Source organism: Pungitius pungitius, chromosome 8 (assembly GCF_949316345.1).
Source record: "Pungitius pungitius chromosome 8, fPunPun2.1, whole genome shotgun sequence".
Classification (NCBI taxonomy): Eukaryota; Metazoa; Chordata; class Actinopteri; order Perciformes; family Gasterosteidae; genus Pungitius; species Pungitius pungitius.
The window spans coordinates 11,212,702-11,230,409 of record NC_084907.1 but is presented as its reverse complement, the minus strand read 5'-3'; the positions used below and the strand labels follow the sequence as shown (position 1 = coordinate 11,230,409).

At 44.6% G+C, this 17,708-nt stretch overlaps 2 protein-coding genes across 2 annotated transcripts in view; one reads left to right on the top strand and one right to left on the bottom strand.

Annotated features, from left to right (window-relative positions):
- mfsd4aa (major facilitator superfamily domain containing 4Aa) overlaps positions 1-2,794 on the top strand; it is a 189,215-nt gene extending 186,421 nt beyond the window's left edge. The window contains exons 7-10 of the mRNA XM_037491007.2: positions 139-286; positions 910-980; positions 1,088-1,208; positions 2,165-2,794. Coding sequence (XP_037346904.1) covers positions 139-286; positions 910-980; positions 1,088-1,208; positions 2,165-2,217 — 393 coding nt within the window. The 3' untranslated portion in view covers positions 2,218-2,794. The remainder of the gene's footprint in view (positions 1-138; positions 287-909; positions 981-1,087; positions 1,209-2,164) is intronic.
- A 337-nt stretch (positions 2,795-3,131) lies between these two features.
- Positions 3,132-16,778, bottom strand: elk4 (ETS transcription factor ELK4). The gene is made up of 6 exons (XM_037490983.2): positions 16,520-16,778; positions 12,334-12,548; positions 9,748-10,497; positions 8,593-8,832; positions 5,732-5,851; positions 3,132-5,637 (listed from the first exon to the last, which is right to left on the bottom strand). The coding sequence occupies exons 2-6, from the start codon at positions 12,538-12,540 to the stop codon at positions 5,539-5,541; spliced, it is 1,416 nt and encodes a 471-aa protein (XP_037346880.1). The 5' UTR covers positions 12,541-12,548; positions 16,520-16,778; the 3' UTR covers positions 3,132-5,538.
- Between the last annotated feature and the right edge of the window lie 930 nt (positions 16,779-17,708).

Genomic DNA, 17,708 nt, shown 5'->3' with positions numbered 1-17,708 from the left:
AATCTGGATTGATTTAGTCAATATTTTAATATTCTAGTCTTGTCTAACTGTGTTGTTGTGTTTTTTGTAAAAGTCCAACTTTTGTTCATTTAAATAATATTGTTACTTTGACTATCATGCTGTCTCTTGTTGTTTTAGCTGGGAGTCATATTAGTGCAGTGCCTGTTGTTGATCTTCTACACGAGCTGTGTGTTTCTCTTCATCGGTACCTGCGTTTTGGGACTATGCATTAGTAGCGTGTTCCCATCTGTGCTGGCCTTTACAGAGGACATGCTAAACTACAAAGGTAAACAGACACACACATTTTCATCACTACATCTCTCTACTTTTTTACATGTCATTAAGCTCACACGTTTATCCAAAGCGACTTACAATAAATTCATTTTAACCATAACAATAAGGGCATTTCAACCACTACTAGTTATTGGGGTGAAGATAGTGAATGGAGTAGAGGGGTGCGCCGTCAGCTGCAGAGTTGATGATTTGAACCCTGAGTGCTCCATGTCCTCTGTCGAAGTGTCCTTGAGAAAGACACCTTACCCCTAACTGTTCCCCAGGTGCCTTTACGGCAGCACACACTCCTCCTTTGAGCACAAATTTAAACAAGACCAATTCATCTCTGTAACTTTTGCATTGCTAGCAGTGCATGCACCATATAATGTTCAGCAGACTGGTATTGTTACACCTGCTCCTGATGGGATCTTTTTTTCATGGTTAGCATGAAAAGAGGTCAAACCATTGACTGGTGCAGAAGTAGTTTAGCTGAATTCACTTTCTGCACTGCAGCATTGGATCTTCTCAACCATCAAACTTTAAGTTTTTTGTGGCAGCCCTAGTATTTCCTTTTCTTTCCATAAATAGTTATTTTGATTATTCCTTAATAGACCATTTCGTTCTTGTGTGTTTAAGGTTGTGCCACAACTGTCCTGGTGACCAGTGCCAGCACAGGAGAGATGTTGATGCAGCTGCTTGTTGGATTGGTGAGACAGTGCTTGGTGTTCTGTAGTGACAACACTACTTTCCAGAGTTGATTTGCAGAGTCATTTAAAAAAAATCTCTGTATCTGTGTGCATTTGTCTTCCTGCAGGTAATCCACAGTCAGGGCAGTTACACTTTCCTGTTGTGTTGTACGATATCATCCTTCATTGCCTTTACTCTGTTCTTGCTCCTTCTCTTTGTACGGCACATCCACAGAAACTGCATTACAGGTAAACACACATTACGCAATTGGTAAGAGAGGATTACTACACTTTGTTGGGAATGAAAATACAATATATGTTCTAAAGATACCAGGTGTGGAATCGGATTGCATGTAGCATTGAGGTTACAGATTGCAACCAAGCATATTGTGGCTGATGTGAAAACACAAAGACACAAATGACCACATCCAGAGCCAGTAGCTTTGTCCCCAGCGTCTGTCTCCTCATGCGGCTTCTCATCAGTCGTCAGACGGTTGGGTCATTTCGGCTGCGACTCAGACATGTAATAATATGTATAATTTGGTCAGTATGAAATATATCATGCTCCAGGGGTGAACAGGAAGATATCGCCCCGTAGGCCAGAGCGACCACCTAAGGGTTTCGGTTCTGGTCGGGTCAGCCTATGCGGTTGTTGAGGATGCAGCCGCCAAAATGAGACACAGCTACTGATTGGTTTGTACTCTCTGGGCTACTGTAGAAAGCTGGTGGCCAGCTGTGTGAAGAGGACCCGCTCTAGCCGTTTCTCGATATTTAGAACGCCAAACACGGACGGGAGAATCATTTCCGCAATTAGAACAGCAGCGGAGTTGATGACTTTACCACGTCACCTGGCCTTGTTAATGAGTTTAATACAGTTCTTGACTGTTTTACTAATAAGCTTTTGTTTCATTTTAGGCCTATAGCTCTTGTCTCGCAAAATATATATGTATATATCTGGCATTGTTGATGTAGTACTCGGTGCTCTCTGTATATCTAATTTTGTCAAATTAGAGAGGAAAAAGCAACAAACTAACCACAAGTGGCTACAGAATTAATAGGAACACATTGCACAGTATTAAGAGACAATATGGCTGTGAGCTAAAGGTCGCAATGCAAAGGTGCATTGCTTTGGGAGATCATTATGTTAGTGGTTTTGTATCGATCTCCCTGCTGAGTGGAACTAACCGACACCGTTTCATTCTAAGATTCGTCTCAAAGCACGGACATGAAGGAGAAACCTCGGACGGGGGGTTCTTGATGCAAGAGATTCCCCCGAGAGACAGAGGGTGGAGACCAGAGGAGAGGAATGGCCGAGCAGCTCTGCTGTGGACGATGGAGAGGGAGCCAAGGAACCAGAGCATCATCCCGCTCATTTCTTCACCTCAAGCCTGACGATCAACGAGCAGCTCGCTGGATGGGCTAGTTCTCCACATTTTTATTTTTTCAATTTTCAATTATTTGATTCAATAATGCACATGTCATTTTTTGGCAATTTTGAATTACGAACGCTGGAAGTCTGTCTTCGGCTCCTATGATTAGTCTAGAATAACTTTCAATATATCTTCAAAATTTGAGTTCTTACTCTATTTCCACTGAAGTCCTCTTCTCTTCGCTCGCCCTGCGGAGCAGATAAATGCTACTTTCTTGCCTTACTGAACACAGAAAAAATGGCATCAACTTAGTGTGGCTAATCATTGACATACTCCAGATAATGCAAAAAACAAAAAAGTATATGGTATACAGAAAACAATGTTTGTGTTGATATTTGTCTGGTGATTTGTGCGTCAATAAACAAAGCTTTAAAAATGCGCCACTATGTGAATAAACTGGAATCTGAAGGCTTTCCATCAAGACAATCCATTATTTGGTAGTGATGATTGGGATGCTGATTAAACAGTTTAACTCAGCGTTAAAACAGTATTACAAGTAGTTTATTTACGCAGCCATGTTTGTTCAGGCACGAGGGCACATTCAAGCAAGTCCTCATCACAGCTGCAGCTTGATTCAAAGGAACCTTTAAAGATCAAGTTGGACCTTCAGATCTCTTACGCTCACATAAATGAGCTATTTGGAGTGGCCTCTTACAACTCCTCGGTTTATGTCCCATCATTTGGGTTGCTACTGTAGGAATATTAACTAAAACAAGAGCAGAATACAGAGACAGACTTATCGAAGAGATTTTTTTTATTGGTCTCACTGATCTCTTCAGTTATAAACAATTTCTCTACACCTCTCAAACATCAATATGCCACTTAAGACAAGCAGCTTGTAAACATCTGAAAAAGCATCGAACAAACAGTAAAAGCTTTCTTTTTCAAAAAGAGATTTTTACATTTCAGGGCAAGTTGAGGAGGAAACATCAATAGAATGTACAATGAAGAAATATACCAGTAAAATACTTAGTGGAAGGACGGTTCAGTTGGTCTTTGGGGATTTCATTAGCTATTCATATTATTATTAAATCAACATTCAACAGTTGTTCAAAGTTACTGCAAAAATGCAATACATGTTACCAATTCTATTGGGCTTTAGTATAAATTCAAAAAAATAAATATTTTGTGGTAGTGCCTAATCACAAATCTTATCAATGGTTTGCTATATATTGTAAAAGGTCAGATTTCCTGTATAAAATACCAAGTGCATAACGTTATCCTCCCTTTGGGAAAAAATACATATCTCAGTAAGCAGATGTCAACAAAAAATGTTTTCATCAATGAGAAAATCATTGTCGTAGAAAAGCGACAGAATCCAATACAACAGGAGCCCCCGAAGTCTCAAGTGCAAACGCTCCATCACGACATTTGCACGTACAATATCGACACTATCAAAACACTTTACATATAAAACATAAATTTAGATTTCTCCCCATAAGGCCTTGGTTCCCAAAAAATGGCCAATGCCAGCGCGGGGCAGTCGCCTGCCGAGTACACCAGAGGAAAACAACATGAGGAAACACACATGCACAAAGAGGAGCCCAAAATATTAGACGTCTACCCATCTGGCCGTTACAAAAATAGAAATCAATCTTATATTATTGGTGTTACAGGAAAATGAAAAATGACACAAAAATAACTAAATGGCTTTATATCTATATACCTTGAGTAGATCTGCAGTCACATACTGCAGTAAGCGATCTGGAACATGGGAGCCTACTCAAAGAACATGGCCCGATTAGATTCATACGCTCTGCATATTGAGCCACTTTGCTGTCTGCAGATACTTTTATGCATCTCAAAAACAATGCAGCACATTGAATGTCCTGCGATATGACGAGCTCACGTGCAATAAACAGCCCCACACTTTGTGGGGCTCTCATTTGGTCAAAGATATGGCATACGGATAAACAGTGTGTACTGTGTAAATGATAGAACTCCATCCACATCGGCTGTGTTAAGGCACCGTATATCAATGTGACAGACTGCAGGCTGAGGGGGGGGGTCATCCATCCCTGGGTTAGAAAGGGACACTTGGGTAAAGAATCCTGTGTTTTCTTTCCTAGCATCATGTAAACAAGTAGGTTTTATTTTTACTTATGGCTTTTAAAAGTCATGTATAAAACAGTTGTGACCCTTTCATGGCTGCTCCTCACGGGGTTCTAGGGAAAGGGAGGTGCTTTGATGCTCCAGAAGGATTCATTTCATACAGGCGTCAGGATTAAAGGATGACATGTGTCCGATGGCTAAGGCTTGGCAAAGGTTAAGGCTAAACTGTCAAGAGTTTAGCCACATAGATTATCTAAAAAAAAAAAACATTAACTTCACCAAGACTGCAAGCAACAATCATCAGAGCACATTCATTTAGAACAAAGAAAACTGAGCTGAGGGAAACCAACAAAGACGGTTAGTTACATGCGTAGCTGGCACCAGCAGCCGGTTAGAGTCAAACACCTCCCAAACTGTCTGACTAACGTGTAGGATCACATTTACCTAAATGTTTCAGGATTTGTGTGTTGTTGCTCGGAGAAGAGTATGGCTTTGCGTTCTATTTCCACACACACACACACACACACACACACACACACACACACACACACAGTTCAAGTTTCAAGATCAGATTATGGCCACGTAATCAGCAGGTTGAGTGCTCGGTAAAAGATGGAAATAGTTTGCAGGTTAATATACACATTATCAGGTTAAAGCACTACCCTTCAACAAGAGTAAAAGTTAAGGACGGAGCACAAAAGGAACAGAAGCATCATCAGCAGAAACTGATGGAAGTCGGTTTGTGGCATTAACGCTGCCACACAAGACGAGAAGGAAATTCGATTAAAAGGAACGATTTAGGTGTCTGGTCTGCGTGTCCATGATCAAAGCAGATTGACGCTGCCGAAGGTCCAATCCACATGCACCACCTGTGTGGCAGAGCAGGACGCTCCGACTGGGTGCAAAGGTTCCAAAAACAAACCGAACTGGTTAGCGCCGCGCATCGGCTTCCCTCCGCTCGCGCTCTTGATTGTAGTGTGACTTCGGCGGCGGTGAGCACCAAAGTGATGAGGAATGCCAACGACTGAGCTCCAACGTCTTAGTCTTTGACGTGGGGATGGTGTGTGTGTGTGTGTGAGAGAGAAGGGGGGTTAACCCTATGTCTTCTGAGGGTCTGGGGTAATGGGGCCGGGCGTGTTGGTCCCATCCATGCTGTGCATGGGGATCTGGAACTGAGGGTTGAGGACCGATGGGAACTGGAAGAGAGCAGTGTGTGTTAGGGTGCTTTGGACACAGGCAGGCGCACACACACACAGATAGAAAGAAGAAGAGGGGGTGCGATGTACTCACCTGAAACAGGTGGGCTCCCTGGCGTCGCGTCGCCGGGCTGACGGGGGCGACTGGACTGAGCGTGCTCCAGAAGTGGATGTTGGGCAGCAGAGGGCTGGGGGTCAGCAGGAGAGTGGGGGTCTGGGGAGGGAGACACACGGACTCAGTGTGGCAGGATGGCAGATGTTGGTGTATTACAGATGGTCAGGTTTGCTTTGTTACAAGTACAGCACACGCTAAGCAGTTTATTTTATTTATTTGTTCATCAACCCGGCACACATCCATGAAACTAAAGTTTCAAAAAGTTTTTAAATAGAATTATAAAATCTCGCAATCTAGTTTATTGAATTCTGTCAATGAATTGTGTGGTCAACGTTGAAGACACCGTACACAAGCTACCAGCAGCTTTTATCCACAAACACAACAACAAAGAGGAACTTGCTCATTTGGGACCAGCAGTTTGAATCTTGTGATCAAACCTAACCTTCTGATTAAAAAGAGCATTGTCTGAACCAGCAAACCTAATTAGACTTCCAAATTGTAACACAGTCATGGGGCCAACAAAATGACATGACCAGCCAGGCATCAGGTTGCTGGTGCACTGCTGCCTCCTGCTGGTCAGTATCAGACTGCAGGTGCTCTGTGCTGTGTTCTGTCCAAACTGTAAAGCAAAAAGACCTGCTACCCGTCATTCACAGCCTATTTCAGGTTGTTTTCTACAGCTATACATACACTCACCGGCCACTTTATTAGGTACACCTGTCCAACTGCTTGTTAACACTTAATTTCTAAGCAGCCAATCACATGGCGGCAACTCAGTGCATTTAGGCATGTAGACATTGTCAAGACAATCTCCTGCAGTTCAAACCGAGCATCAGTATGGGGAAGAAAGGTGATTTGAGTGACTTTGAACGTGGCATGATTGTTGGTGCCAGAAGGGCTGGTCTGAGTATTTCAGAAACTGCTAATCTACTGGGATTTTCACGCACAACCATCTCTAGGGTTTACAGAGAATGGTCCGAAAAAGAAAAAACATCCAGTGAGCGGCAGTTCTGTGGGCGGAAATGCCTTGTTGATGCCAGAGGTCAGAGGAGAATGGCCAGACTGGTTCGAGCTGATAGAAGGGCAACAGTGACTCAAATAACCACCCGTTACAACCAAGGTGGGCATAAGAGCATCTCTGAACGCACAGTACGTCGAACTTTGAGGCAGATGGGCTACAGCAGCAGAAGACCACACCGGGTGCCACTCCTTTCAGCTAAGAACAGGAAACTGAGGCTACAATTTGCACAAGCTCATCGAAATTGGACAATAGAAGATTGGAAAAACGTTGCCTGGTCTGATGAGTCTCGATTTCTGCTGCGACATTCGGATGGTAGGGTCAGAATTTGGCGTCTACAACATGAAAGCATGGATCTATCCTGCCTTGTATCAACGGTTCAGGCTGGTGGTGGTGGTGTCATGGTGTGGGGAATATTTTCTTGGCACTCTTTGGGCCCCTTGGTACCAATTGAGCATCGTTGCAACGCCACAGCCTACCTGAGTATTGTTGCTGACCATGTCCATCCCTTTATGACCACAATGTACCCAACTTCTGATGGCTACTTTCAGCAGGATAAAGCGCCATGTCATAAAGCTGGAATCATCTCAGACTGGTTCCTTGAACATGACAATGAGTTCGCTGTACTCAAATGGCCTCCACAATCACCAGATCTCAATCCAATAGAGCATCTTTGGGATGTGGTGGAACGGGAGATTCGCATCATGGATGTGCAGCCGACAAATCTGCGGCAACTGTGTGATGCCATCATGTCAATATGGACCAAACTCCCTGAGGAATGCTTCCAGCACCTTGTTGAATCTATGCCACGAAGAATTGAGGCAGTTCTGAAGGCAAAAGGGGGTCCAACCCGTTACTAGCAGGGGGTACCTAATAAAGTGGCCGGTGAGTGTATTTCAGTTATGTCAGTACCATATGGGATCCATTCAGTCTCAATAATTGCAAATGTAGTCTCATAAACGCCAACTACACACATGAATAAATCACAAATATACTTCAGCGTTTGCATGTATTTGTTGGTGGATCACACTGCAGTTGTTTGTGGATTGTTTTTTGGCAGCGCGATCAACTAAAATATAACAAAATTAATCTAACTAATTTTGCTATATTGTGCGATATGTCAATATATTGCATATCGCGACAGGCCTACGTCTCTGTTTTACTTCCAATGCAAAAAGCTGTCGCCATCTTGAGCTACCGTGTTGCTTTCTCCAATGTAACTGCCTGCGGGGAGCGGCCGTTTGGTTTGCGCGGTCAACTTCGAGAAGTCAACAAAAGGTACGTTAACTACGATAAAATATTTTGTTTCATTAATCTCGGCCACATTAATTGCACAGGCGTTTATGTGGACAGCCCTAGTTAATACAGAGTGTAATAACACATTCCATTGTAAATTAGGTAAAGACTTGATTCTCATTCCTTCAGTACAATGGTTTAAAGGGCATGAGTTCATTGATCTATGACGCACTGTCAAAGTGATCCGTTTAAAGGGGTGCTGCCTCAGGTTTGTCTTGTGGGAGATTAGAGGAAATTGAGCTTCATATTGCAAACACAAGATAAAAAGACACGAACCTAATGCAGTGTGCCGGTATGTATTTCTAAAAGCCATATTTTATAAATATTTCAATATTTCATATTCACAAAGTTATATATATATATATAGATATAATATATAACATTTATCTTGTGCTTTAAACAGTGAACAATAACCTGTAGCCACAAGCCTCTATTCTATCCTTTTCAAACTTGCTCGATCACTACTGCAATTATATTTGTGTCAACAAAACAGCCCCCATATGAGGGGGGGTCGGCGCACTCTAACCTGCAGCATTGCCGGTGTGAGAGAGGCTGTCGGCAGAGACGGGCTGCAAAGGTTCATGGGAGAGAAGTCGGAGGCGGTGACCAGCAGAGTCGGGGGGCTGATCTGCAGGATTTTCGGCGGCTTGCGGGACTTCCCTGAGCACAGAGTGCTGAGCGCGGTGCTGCTGCTGGGTGACGACGAGCTGGTCTCAGCGTCCACCAAACCGGCCTCGTCTCCAGACAAAGCCACGTCACTGCCCAGCTGGGGGACAACAGACGGGGGGGCAAGTTCAACATGCGCTTCCTTCATCCACTTTGTCCTATTTGAATACCGGGGTCAGCTTGTGAGGTATTTGTGTGCTTTAGGTTCAATATAACAGTATCAGAAAGTTTGTTAATCTGGACAATTCTAATTTAGTCAGGAATAGAATAATATTGCGTACAAAATGGCCACCGTCAAATGTAAGTTGTAGTGGAACAATCAAGTGTCTTTTTTTTTGCCTGCAGAAGAACGTTTTCTTTCTTATTCTCTGCATTTAACCCAACCCACACAGTAGGAGCAGTGTGCTCAGGGAGCAGTTAGGGGTTAGGTGTCCTGCTCAGGGACACCATCGGTAAGTAGGCCTCTACTCCATGAGCCACGATCGCCCCAAAATATTTGACCACTTTGATTATGTTTTATAGTCTCATAGTGTTGTTTAACAGATGAGGAACATCTAAAAATTAGCTGAGCACCAAACAGCAGTCAGACAGTCGGACAATAGCAGCCGTGTTTCCCTCAGTTAATGGAAAACAAACCAGAGCCAAAGGGAAAACTAATATTACACTAAGAAATAAAACTGTCTGCTGTAAAAGAGGCATTTGCTGATGTGTTCCCCTTAATATTTAACTTATAATCAACCAGGATTTCTATCCGCTTTTTCCAGGTGGATAAAAATCTATTGCTCAGGTGTTTATCACTCAGAAAGTCAGGGTGTGTCAGGAGCTCTGATCAGACTATCACTATCTTCTGATTTAATCAAATCTGGTTGGTGCCCTAGAATAAGTGACATAAGTGTAATCCACTCAAAAACAAACTGAGTGGACCACACCTAGGTCCGTGAAGATTACGGTTTATCTTTTAAATAATAATAATAATAATAAGTAGTGTTGTGTGAGCGTTTGTACGTGCACTAGCCTTCTCGTGGGCCTGAGCGTCGGAGTGATCCGCTGCCTGACTGTTTGCGGGCTGAGAAGATCCCGACTCCATGTCACTGTCGATCACCAGCTCCTGGGAGGAGTCGGGGACGAGGCTCGGCGACAGGCTGGCCGAGATCAGGTCCGGGAGGCCGAACGCGGGCTCCGCCGGGCGGACGTGCTCGAACAAGTAGATAGACTGCGGCGTCAGGGAGGAGTGTGCGCGGATGTCCCCGGCCCTCGGTGGCAGAGCTCGCAGTGAATCCAGGTAGTTGGGGATCAGGGTTGGCTCCACGGCGGCCTGAGCCGACTGTGCTGGCGCCAGCTTCGGGGGCGTGTTCCCAAACTTGATGACGGACGGCAACGCAGGCGGCTGCTGCGGCGGCTCCCGGGCCGAGGCGGCGGGACCTCTCTTGTCGGAGAACTTCTCTGCTGGGTTCTCTATTTTGATGGACTTGAAGAGCTGGCGGCCATTTTGCAGCGAGTTGAGGGTAAAGGAGGTGTACAGGCCGGAGTGGATGTAGTCGTTGCGGTTCGACTGCTTGTTGCTGGAACCCAGAGCGGCTGCGCTGCTGCGGTCACCTGACTCTCCCTCCTGCGAGGTGCTGTCTCCCCTCTTTGAAAGCTGAGGGGTGCCCTCAGCGGAGGCATCCCCGCCCTCTGATTGGGTAGGGACCTCTCCTTTGAGTATGTCAGGATAGGAAACGAAGCGATACACAAACTTCTGACCGTTCACCTTCTTTATAATGTTCTGTAAGAGGCAGAAACACAGACATGCTAGTTTACACTCTGGGGGAAATAAAAAGTAAATGTCTAATTTAGCCGGACAACATGCAGTGAAAGCACAAACAACACACAGAGTCCTCCTTGGAGTCCCGAGGGTTAAAAAAATAGAAGAGCACCAGAAAAAGCCGTGCTCAGAACGAGGTCAGAACGCTGCTGCTGCCAAACCACGAGCAGAGTGGGAGACAGACAGCGCTGTGCCTCCACTCCGCATGTCACAGAGCGGAGGACTTCAACCGCTCTGAGATGAAGCCGTTAGCTTGTGCAGTGCCGGTGCAGAGAGCTAAAGGAAGCGATGCCCCCCCCCCCCAATTCCAGCACACCGGAAGTTAAGATTTTCTTAAACTTCACATGTGGTAAACCATGTTTGGCCGCCACACCACATCCACATTGTGAGGATACCTCAAGCATTTATGACTATGACCTTTTGATTGTTCTCCCCAAAGTCTAAACTGATCTGATCTCCTTACCACATTGTATTAATAATCATTATTTTAATGCCATTTTCAGTATTCCAATCCAGTGGTTTTCAACCGGTTCCCACCATCACAACTTGATGAAAAGCCGCGGCCCAACATTTCAGACGAGTGGGCGGGGGTTTGGGCACTTTTCAACGAGCAGCGCGTGCTGCTGTGAGCCCTCCCTCCTCCCCTTACCCCCAAAGCATGAACAGGTGGCCCAGTCCTCGTGCAGCAGGTCCTCTCAGCTCCATCAGAGCAGACGAACCCCCCCGTCCAGACTGTAAATGACCGAGACCCACGACCCGCAACCCACTGAAAACGGGTGGCAGCTTTTGAGAATCTACTACTAATCTATTTAAAACGTTTTATTATGTTATCATGTGTTTAGGGTACTACAGACAACGCTGGGGAGTTGTGAGTTTGGCAATTGACCACTATAGTGTGCACTGTAGCTGCTGAGCTAACATTCTGTGGCACTGCAGCAGTCCTCAGGGATCCTGACTAAGCTCTCTGTGTGATCTTCTTAGGAGTGTAACCAATGGATTGGGACTTTTGTTTACTATCTGCTAACAGCTGTTGGTTTGACTGCTGTTCACCTAGAACGTACCAAGCTTATGTCCACACTGGATTATTACGTGCAACCAGATGACAACTTGGGTCTGCAGAAGGACAGCGATATTTCGCAACGTCCGCTCACCTGTGTCTGCGTGCATATGACAGTGTGTCAGATGGGAGCGGAACTCCGACTTTCTTGGGGGGTGCCGCGTGGGGGGCGCACGCTTAGGCCTGTCGCGATATCCAATATATTGACATAACGCACAATTTAGGTAGTGCGATATTCATTTTACATATAAATGAAGGTCACCAACATTAGTCGATCGCGCTTCCCTTTTGTCTGCTTTCATTGTTGGAGGCGGGGCTTAGGCAGCGCACAGCGGACACCGACAAGGAAAGGGATACGTGAAGCCACCGTGTTATGAAGGGTTATTTTTTGTGACATCTACAAAAAATTAGGATAATTAGATCATTAATTAGGAGCCGCCATCTTCAGCTCCGGTGTGGGACCGTTTGTCGTCGCACCGCCGTCCGAGGTTCCTCTTGGGCCGCTGATTGTTAGCGGGACCAGACCCCGAAGGTCAAAAAGGTTAATATACTGGATTTGGTTTTCAGCCAGTCTCATGTCTGCAGGTTACCAGTGAGACCGAATCAACAGTGGCCAGCTACATAGTTTGAATCGGGTTTTTTTTTTTTGATTTCCCAATATTGTTCTACTGGGGAACACTTGGTGTGCAGACCACCAGGTGCTCCGCATGAGACAGGTAAGGCGTTTCAGAGAGCTTTACCTTGTCGTAGTAGTATCTGAGAGCCCTGCTGAGTTTGTCATAGTTCATGTTGGGCTTGTTCTTGCGGGCGCCCCACAGCCGCGCCACCTCCTCCGCCTGCAGCAGTTTAAACTCCCCCTCCTCATTGGTCCAGCAGATCAGCTGGTCGTTGTTGGAATCCAGTAGGAGCTGGAGAAGGAACTGCCACAGGGTGACCGAGTTGTCCATGTCTCTCACTGAAAAAAATAAAAGGAAAAATTGAAAACTGAAATTAGAGTGTAGATAAATCCACTGACTTGTGGACCCAAAGCACAATAGTAAACATAAGTGATCTCAACCTGATGAGCATAGAGTCCCTTTGCTACTCTTTGGAAAGACTTGACCGCAGTCATCCTGGTAGTTTCTTTAAAAAGCCCAAACATCCCGTCAAACCTCAAAGACTGCTGGATTACAGGCAGAAACGTGCAATAATTACTGTGATGGTCATTCAACTGAGAAGGAATAACAGGCGGTTTTACGAGCGCGGGTTGCACTGCTTGGTACGAATGCGGTTGCCCTCATGGGATGCACGCATTCCACAAGGACAACGCCACCATGCAGCAAAAAGAGCGTTTTCATGAACAGCTGGATGAAGTCCATTTCCTTTGTTCTTGAGCCCACAGCGTAAATTAATCCCGTGATGAGCTGGGGCGGAGGAACAAGCGGTACGCTTCTCATTAGGTCAACAATACAGAGATGCTGTGAAGTAATTCCTGCTAATGCAGAAAAAAAGAAAACCACACCTAATCTTGAAGCCTTTCTGTTTCCTTTCAAGGACATCGGGAGTGGGACTGTGATGTTGCTCGGCCGGCTCGAGGCCATATATATCGCTCACATCTGGATTGTAAAGAACATAAAAACACCATGGCTATGAAAAGAAATGCCCCCCCATAGTGAGACGGAGAGGATTATTTTCATGGAGACGTTAATACAAAACACAGGTGCCAAGGAAAGCCAATGAGAAAAAGCCCTGTGAAGATTGTAAACTTTACATGAGGATAAGAAAAATAAGTAAATATAAAGTCCCTGGATCACAGTTAGAAACACCTCCGATCCCTTCACAATCTACACTCTACATTGAATGAACTGGCAAAATACTGCAGGCCTGTGAATTTTACTTTTGTCTACTATTCTTATTTTTTCATTTTTACTGTAAAAATTTGTAGAAAAGGTGACATGGCACATCATGCAGCCTTACTTTGACAGTGGAAAAGAACAAGCAGAACCACTGTCAGTTAAACAGCTTTCATTGGGACAGCTTTAAAAGTCACAGATGTACTAGGTGTGCCCATTATGTAGTTTGCCTGATGTCAGTTAAGATCCACCCACATCTCGCATTTTTCTTTGATATTTGAGAGGCTTGGTTGGTGCCTTTATATTTGTGTTCCTTCTGACATCAGGGCTATTGCACAAAACCAGGATAAGGGATGAAGCCGGCATATTCAAATTATCCTGGATGAATTTAGCTTTGACTTGGTTGCACGAAAGCACCTTGAATTAAACCCAGCCAAGTTACCATGGCGATGTATTGGTTGCAGCTAGCCGGCTCCAGACCAGGCTAACAGCCGGCTAACATTAATCCTCATGTGTTAAATCAGCTGCCACTCTGATCCGAAAACAAACATGTGTTCTGTTGTCTTCTGAATGTGTTTGGATTGATTTTTATTAACATGCATTACTTCTCACTATTGCTGTCACCAGTTTGATTGTATTTGCATCACATACCGTTTTAATGTCAGACAAATATTCCGCGGACCGGTCAAGAAGGTCCGGCGGATAATAAACACGTGGAAATAACGGGGGTAGGTTAGTAGTTGTTGCAGACCGATCGACCGACAGAGGGGGGGGAGAGGTAGTCTCTGTCCGCTGGTGGGTAAAACTGCAGTGCGCAGTGGGGAGTGAACAATTGAACATTTCTGAACCACGTTTTGATGAAGATGCACTGATTTTAGGAGGGTGAGAGGGTGTTTCGGGACAGATCGGACCATTTAGCTTTTCCAGACGAGATCCTTCATGTGAGGTTTGGAGATTCAGTGTGAAGCCATGCACTCAGAATCCCACAGATGGTCTCTATGGCACTGCCCTTTCTTGCAAGCAGCATGGTTTTATATGCCAAAACTGTAAATGAATGCACTATTTGCCGTACTGTCAGAAGTGTGTGTTTGGCATGGAAGTCCTTGGCCACAGAAGAATGTGTTACATCAAAGAGGAACAGTCAGTAACTGCCCCACCCTCTCGCATTGAGAATAAGGGCTTAAAATGAGGCCTAGTCTTTCCAGATGAACATACATTCCCTTTGCTCACTTTTAAGGCAAAGTAGACTTAAAAATAATACATTTTATTCATATAGTGCTTTACATGGTAGGCTACTCAAAGACACTTTACAGTAAAACCATCACATATAAAACACAGATGCAGCAATAAAACCAACACATAAAACAATCAAAGCAATTAAAAGAGTCTTTCCTAGTAAGTAGATATAACATGCTGCGTGCTTCTTCCCCATTTCTGCATCAGTAAATCTGTGATCGATAAAGCCGTGGACGTGCACTTATCCCAGTACACCGGGATTGACTTCCCCTTCCCATCCCGGCTCAGCAAACGTGCAACCGATTAAGCCGCAATGAGTCACACTAAGTCAAGCTGCGCTTTTTTTTTTAACTTATCCTAGATTTCTTTATTCTACTTTTATGCAATACCGCCCAGGTGTTTTCACTTAGGCTGTTTGGACCTCCTCTCAGGGCTTTGTGGGCGTACACCGATCAGGCTTTATTGACATGTCCATGGCGTATGTGTTACTGTATGGGATTCTTCTAGGGCATGAGACATTTAGCAGCCTCAGGAGACACTGGTGCATCCCCCTTTGAGTGTCTCAATCTCAACCCTCTCCATCTGACATGTTACCTCAGCTGGGTGCCTCGCTGAAGGGGGGGGTCACATGTCGCCCAGAGGCACACAGCGACAGTTCACGCTGTGAGCGACTAAGAGCCTGAACCCAACAGACATGGTTGGCGTTTATGCAGGCTATTGGTGCGGATGGGTATTTTTCAGTGATGTCAATAGCTTTAAAAAAAATTATATAATGTCAATTAAAAGCACAAGTGAAAATGATAACGGGCCTAATGCTTGTGCCCGTCCTTAATATTATTTAATGCCCCTGTGGTTTTCCCTCTGGCAAAAATGTCAAATGGTAGAAAGGTCCAGCACACATGTGGTTTCTCAGTTACATTACCCAATTCCTCACCCAGAGGGGCGTGTGGGGCTCAAAAGGCCACCGCCATGTGTCTGTGAGTCTGTGAGTGATGTTCAGGAAGTTAAAAAAAAAATAATTCACACCAACAAAAAAAGTCTGCGGTCCATAAAGGCAACACAGACCTCACTGCAAACGTTCTGACGAGGTGGCTCGTGTTCCGACCCAGTTGTCCATATTCAAAGAGTTGGTTGTGAGGATGTTTTTCCTCTTAAACAGCCCTTCTGTAATCTGGTTCAGAGCCCCTTCTTCGCAACAGGTTCACGCGAGCACGGGGATGGGACGCGCAGGGACGCCCACGAATGGCCCACTTCTCCCCTTGCAGCTTTTGTGTATCACATTTGGATGGTATACGCGCATGTCCCTGCGTGTGCGTGTAAGCTTCTTATGGGGACGAGTAAATCTGCCCTGACTCATCCAGACCTGCTGAGTTGAAGACACCCCCCCCCCCCGAAACAATCTGTACCAAACTGTCATGTTAAAACCCCGGATATAGGAACAAAAATAGGACAGCGTCGGGGGAAAAGATTACCAATGGAGGTTACGTAAGGGCCGACACATACCCACGTAGATAACCGCAGCAGAGTGGAAGTATTCGCATAAAAGCTATGGACGCTCTGCGGTCAGAGACCCACCGGCCCTCGCACGGTGCGCCGTTAAAACAAGGGACGACCACTTGTTGATGACAACGTTCGTTTCGTTACCGTCAACACAGACTCCCAGTTACACACCAACAGTGTGCAGTGTCCACGCGTGGCGCTCATAGGCCACAATCGTGTTTAGCGCGTAAGTTAAACAATCGGGGAAGAAACAAAAAGAACAAAGTGAGGCATTAACGCTGAACGTTAACTGTGACGTTAGCCGCAGGTTTACGTTAGCTGTCAGCTAGCTTCACGTTAGCTTGTCTGCTAACATTACCTCGCTCGTGCCGCCTGCTGAATTCCCGAGGCGTGGAGCCGCGTCGAAATATTCCCAAAACATTGTCGGTAAGCTTTCTATCGGACCAAAGCACAGGAAGCCAGTTTCATACTGAGTGTCAAGGAAATGCCCCAACATAAAATACATTAAAGTGCCTTTAGCTGGTACAGTCGATATATCCTTAAACAGGAAATAATGTTGCATTCAACGTCCCTCGTAGATCTCAAATCATCATCCGTCGTGTCCCTAAGTGAATCTGAAGGCGTTCGTTTTAGGATAAAAATAGGAGTTTTGTAAGTTGGTAGACGATATGCCTTTTGGTATTTGTTGTAGAAATATGTAACTTCTTATTTTACCAGTCACGGTGCACGTAAGCAATTGCATTTCTTATTTTATAATTCGAAATATTTTCATAATATTTGAAAACGCCCAGTGATATTACATTTTATTTCGTATAAGTCTGCACTGTTTCACACGTTGGTGCGTATTGCGTGTTCACTCCCCCCCGGAAAATAAATACTACCTGTTTGTCTGTTTCGTTTAAAATTCCGATGTTTTTGAGTATCTTAAATGTGTCACCAAACTCATGCGGATATCACTTCCGGTCTTCTTTCTATTGTTTTTATGTTACTTTACGTCACGTAAAGTTACAGATACAAATAACCCATTGTCTATTTCTCCAGAGTCGGCTTAGTTTTAAATGTGTTCCTGCCATATTAGAAGCCAAAAATCTTTTTGTTTTTTACAATTTGAAAATAAATCAAAACACACCCTCGTTATTTAAAAAACGATTCAGTGAATGATTCAGACAAAATATGAATATCTATTTAGTATAAATCCTAAATTATGAGATGATTATAAGAAAACATACGATGTGGATTTGGTCAATAAATCAGCGCAGCAACTCATTTTATTGCAATTTATGTCTATTAAGTCACAGTTGTGTCTTTTTCCCTGTGAAAGTTGGTCAGGTTTTATGTTTTCTTGTTGAAATGCGATTAGCACCTGCCGTTAATGGAGTATATCTATTAACAGTTTTACGGAATTTTACTGCATTTAGCAGAGGTGTGGACTCGAGTCATGTGACTTGGACTCGAGTCAGACTCGAGTCATGAATTTGATGACTTGAGACTTGACTCGACAAAACGTACAAAGACTTGCAACTCGACTTGGACTTGAATACCGATGA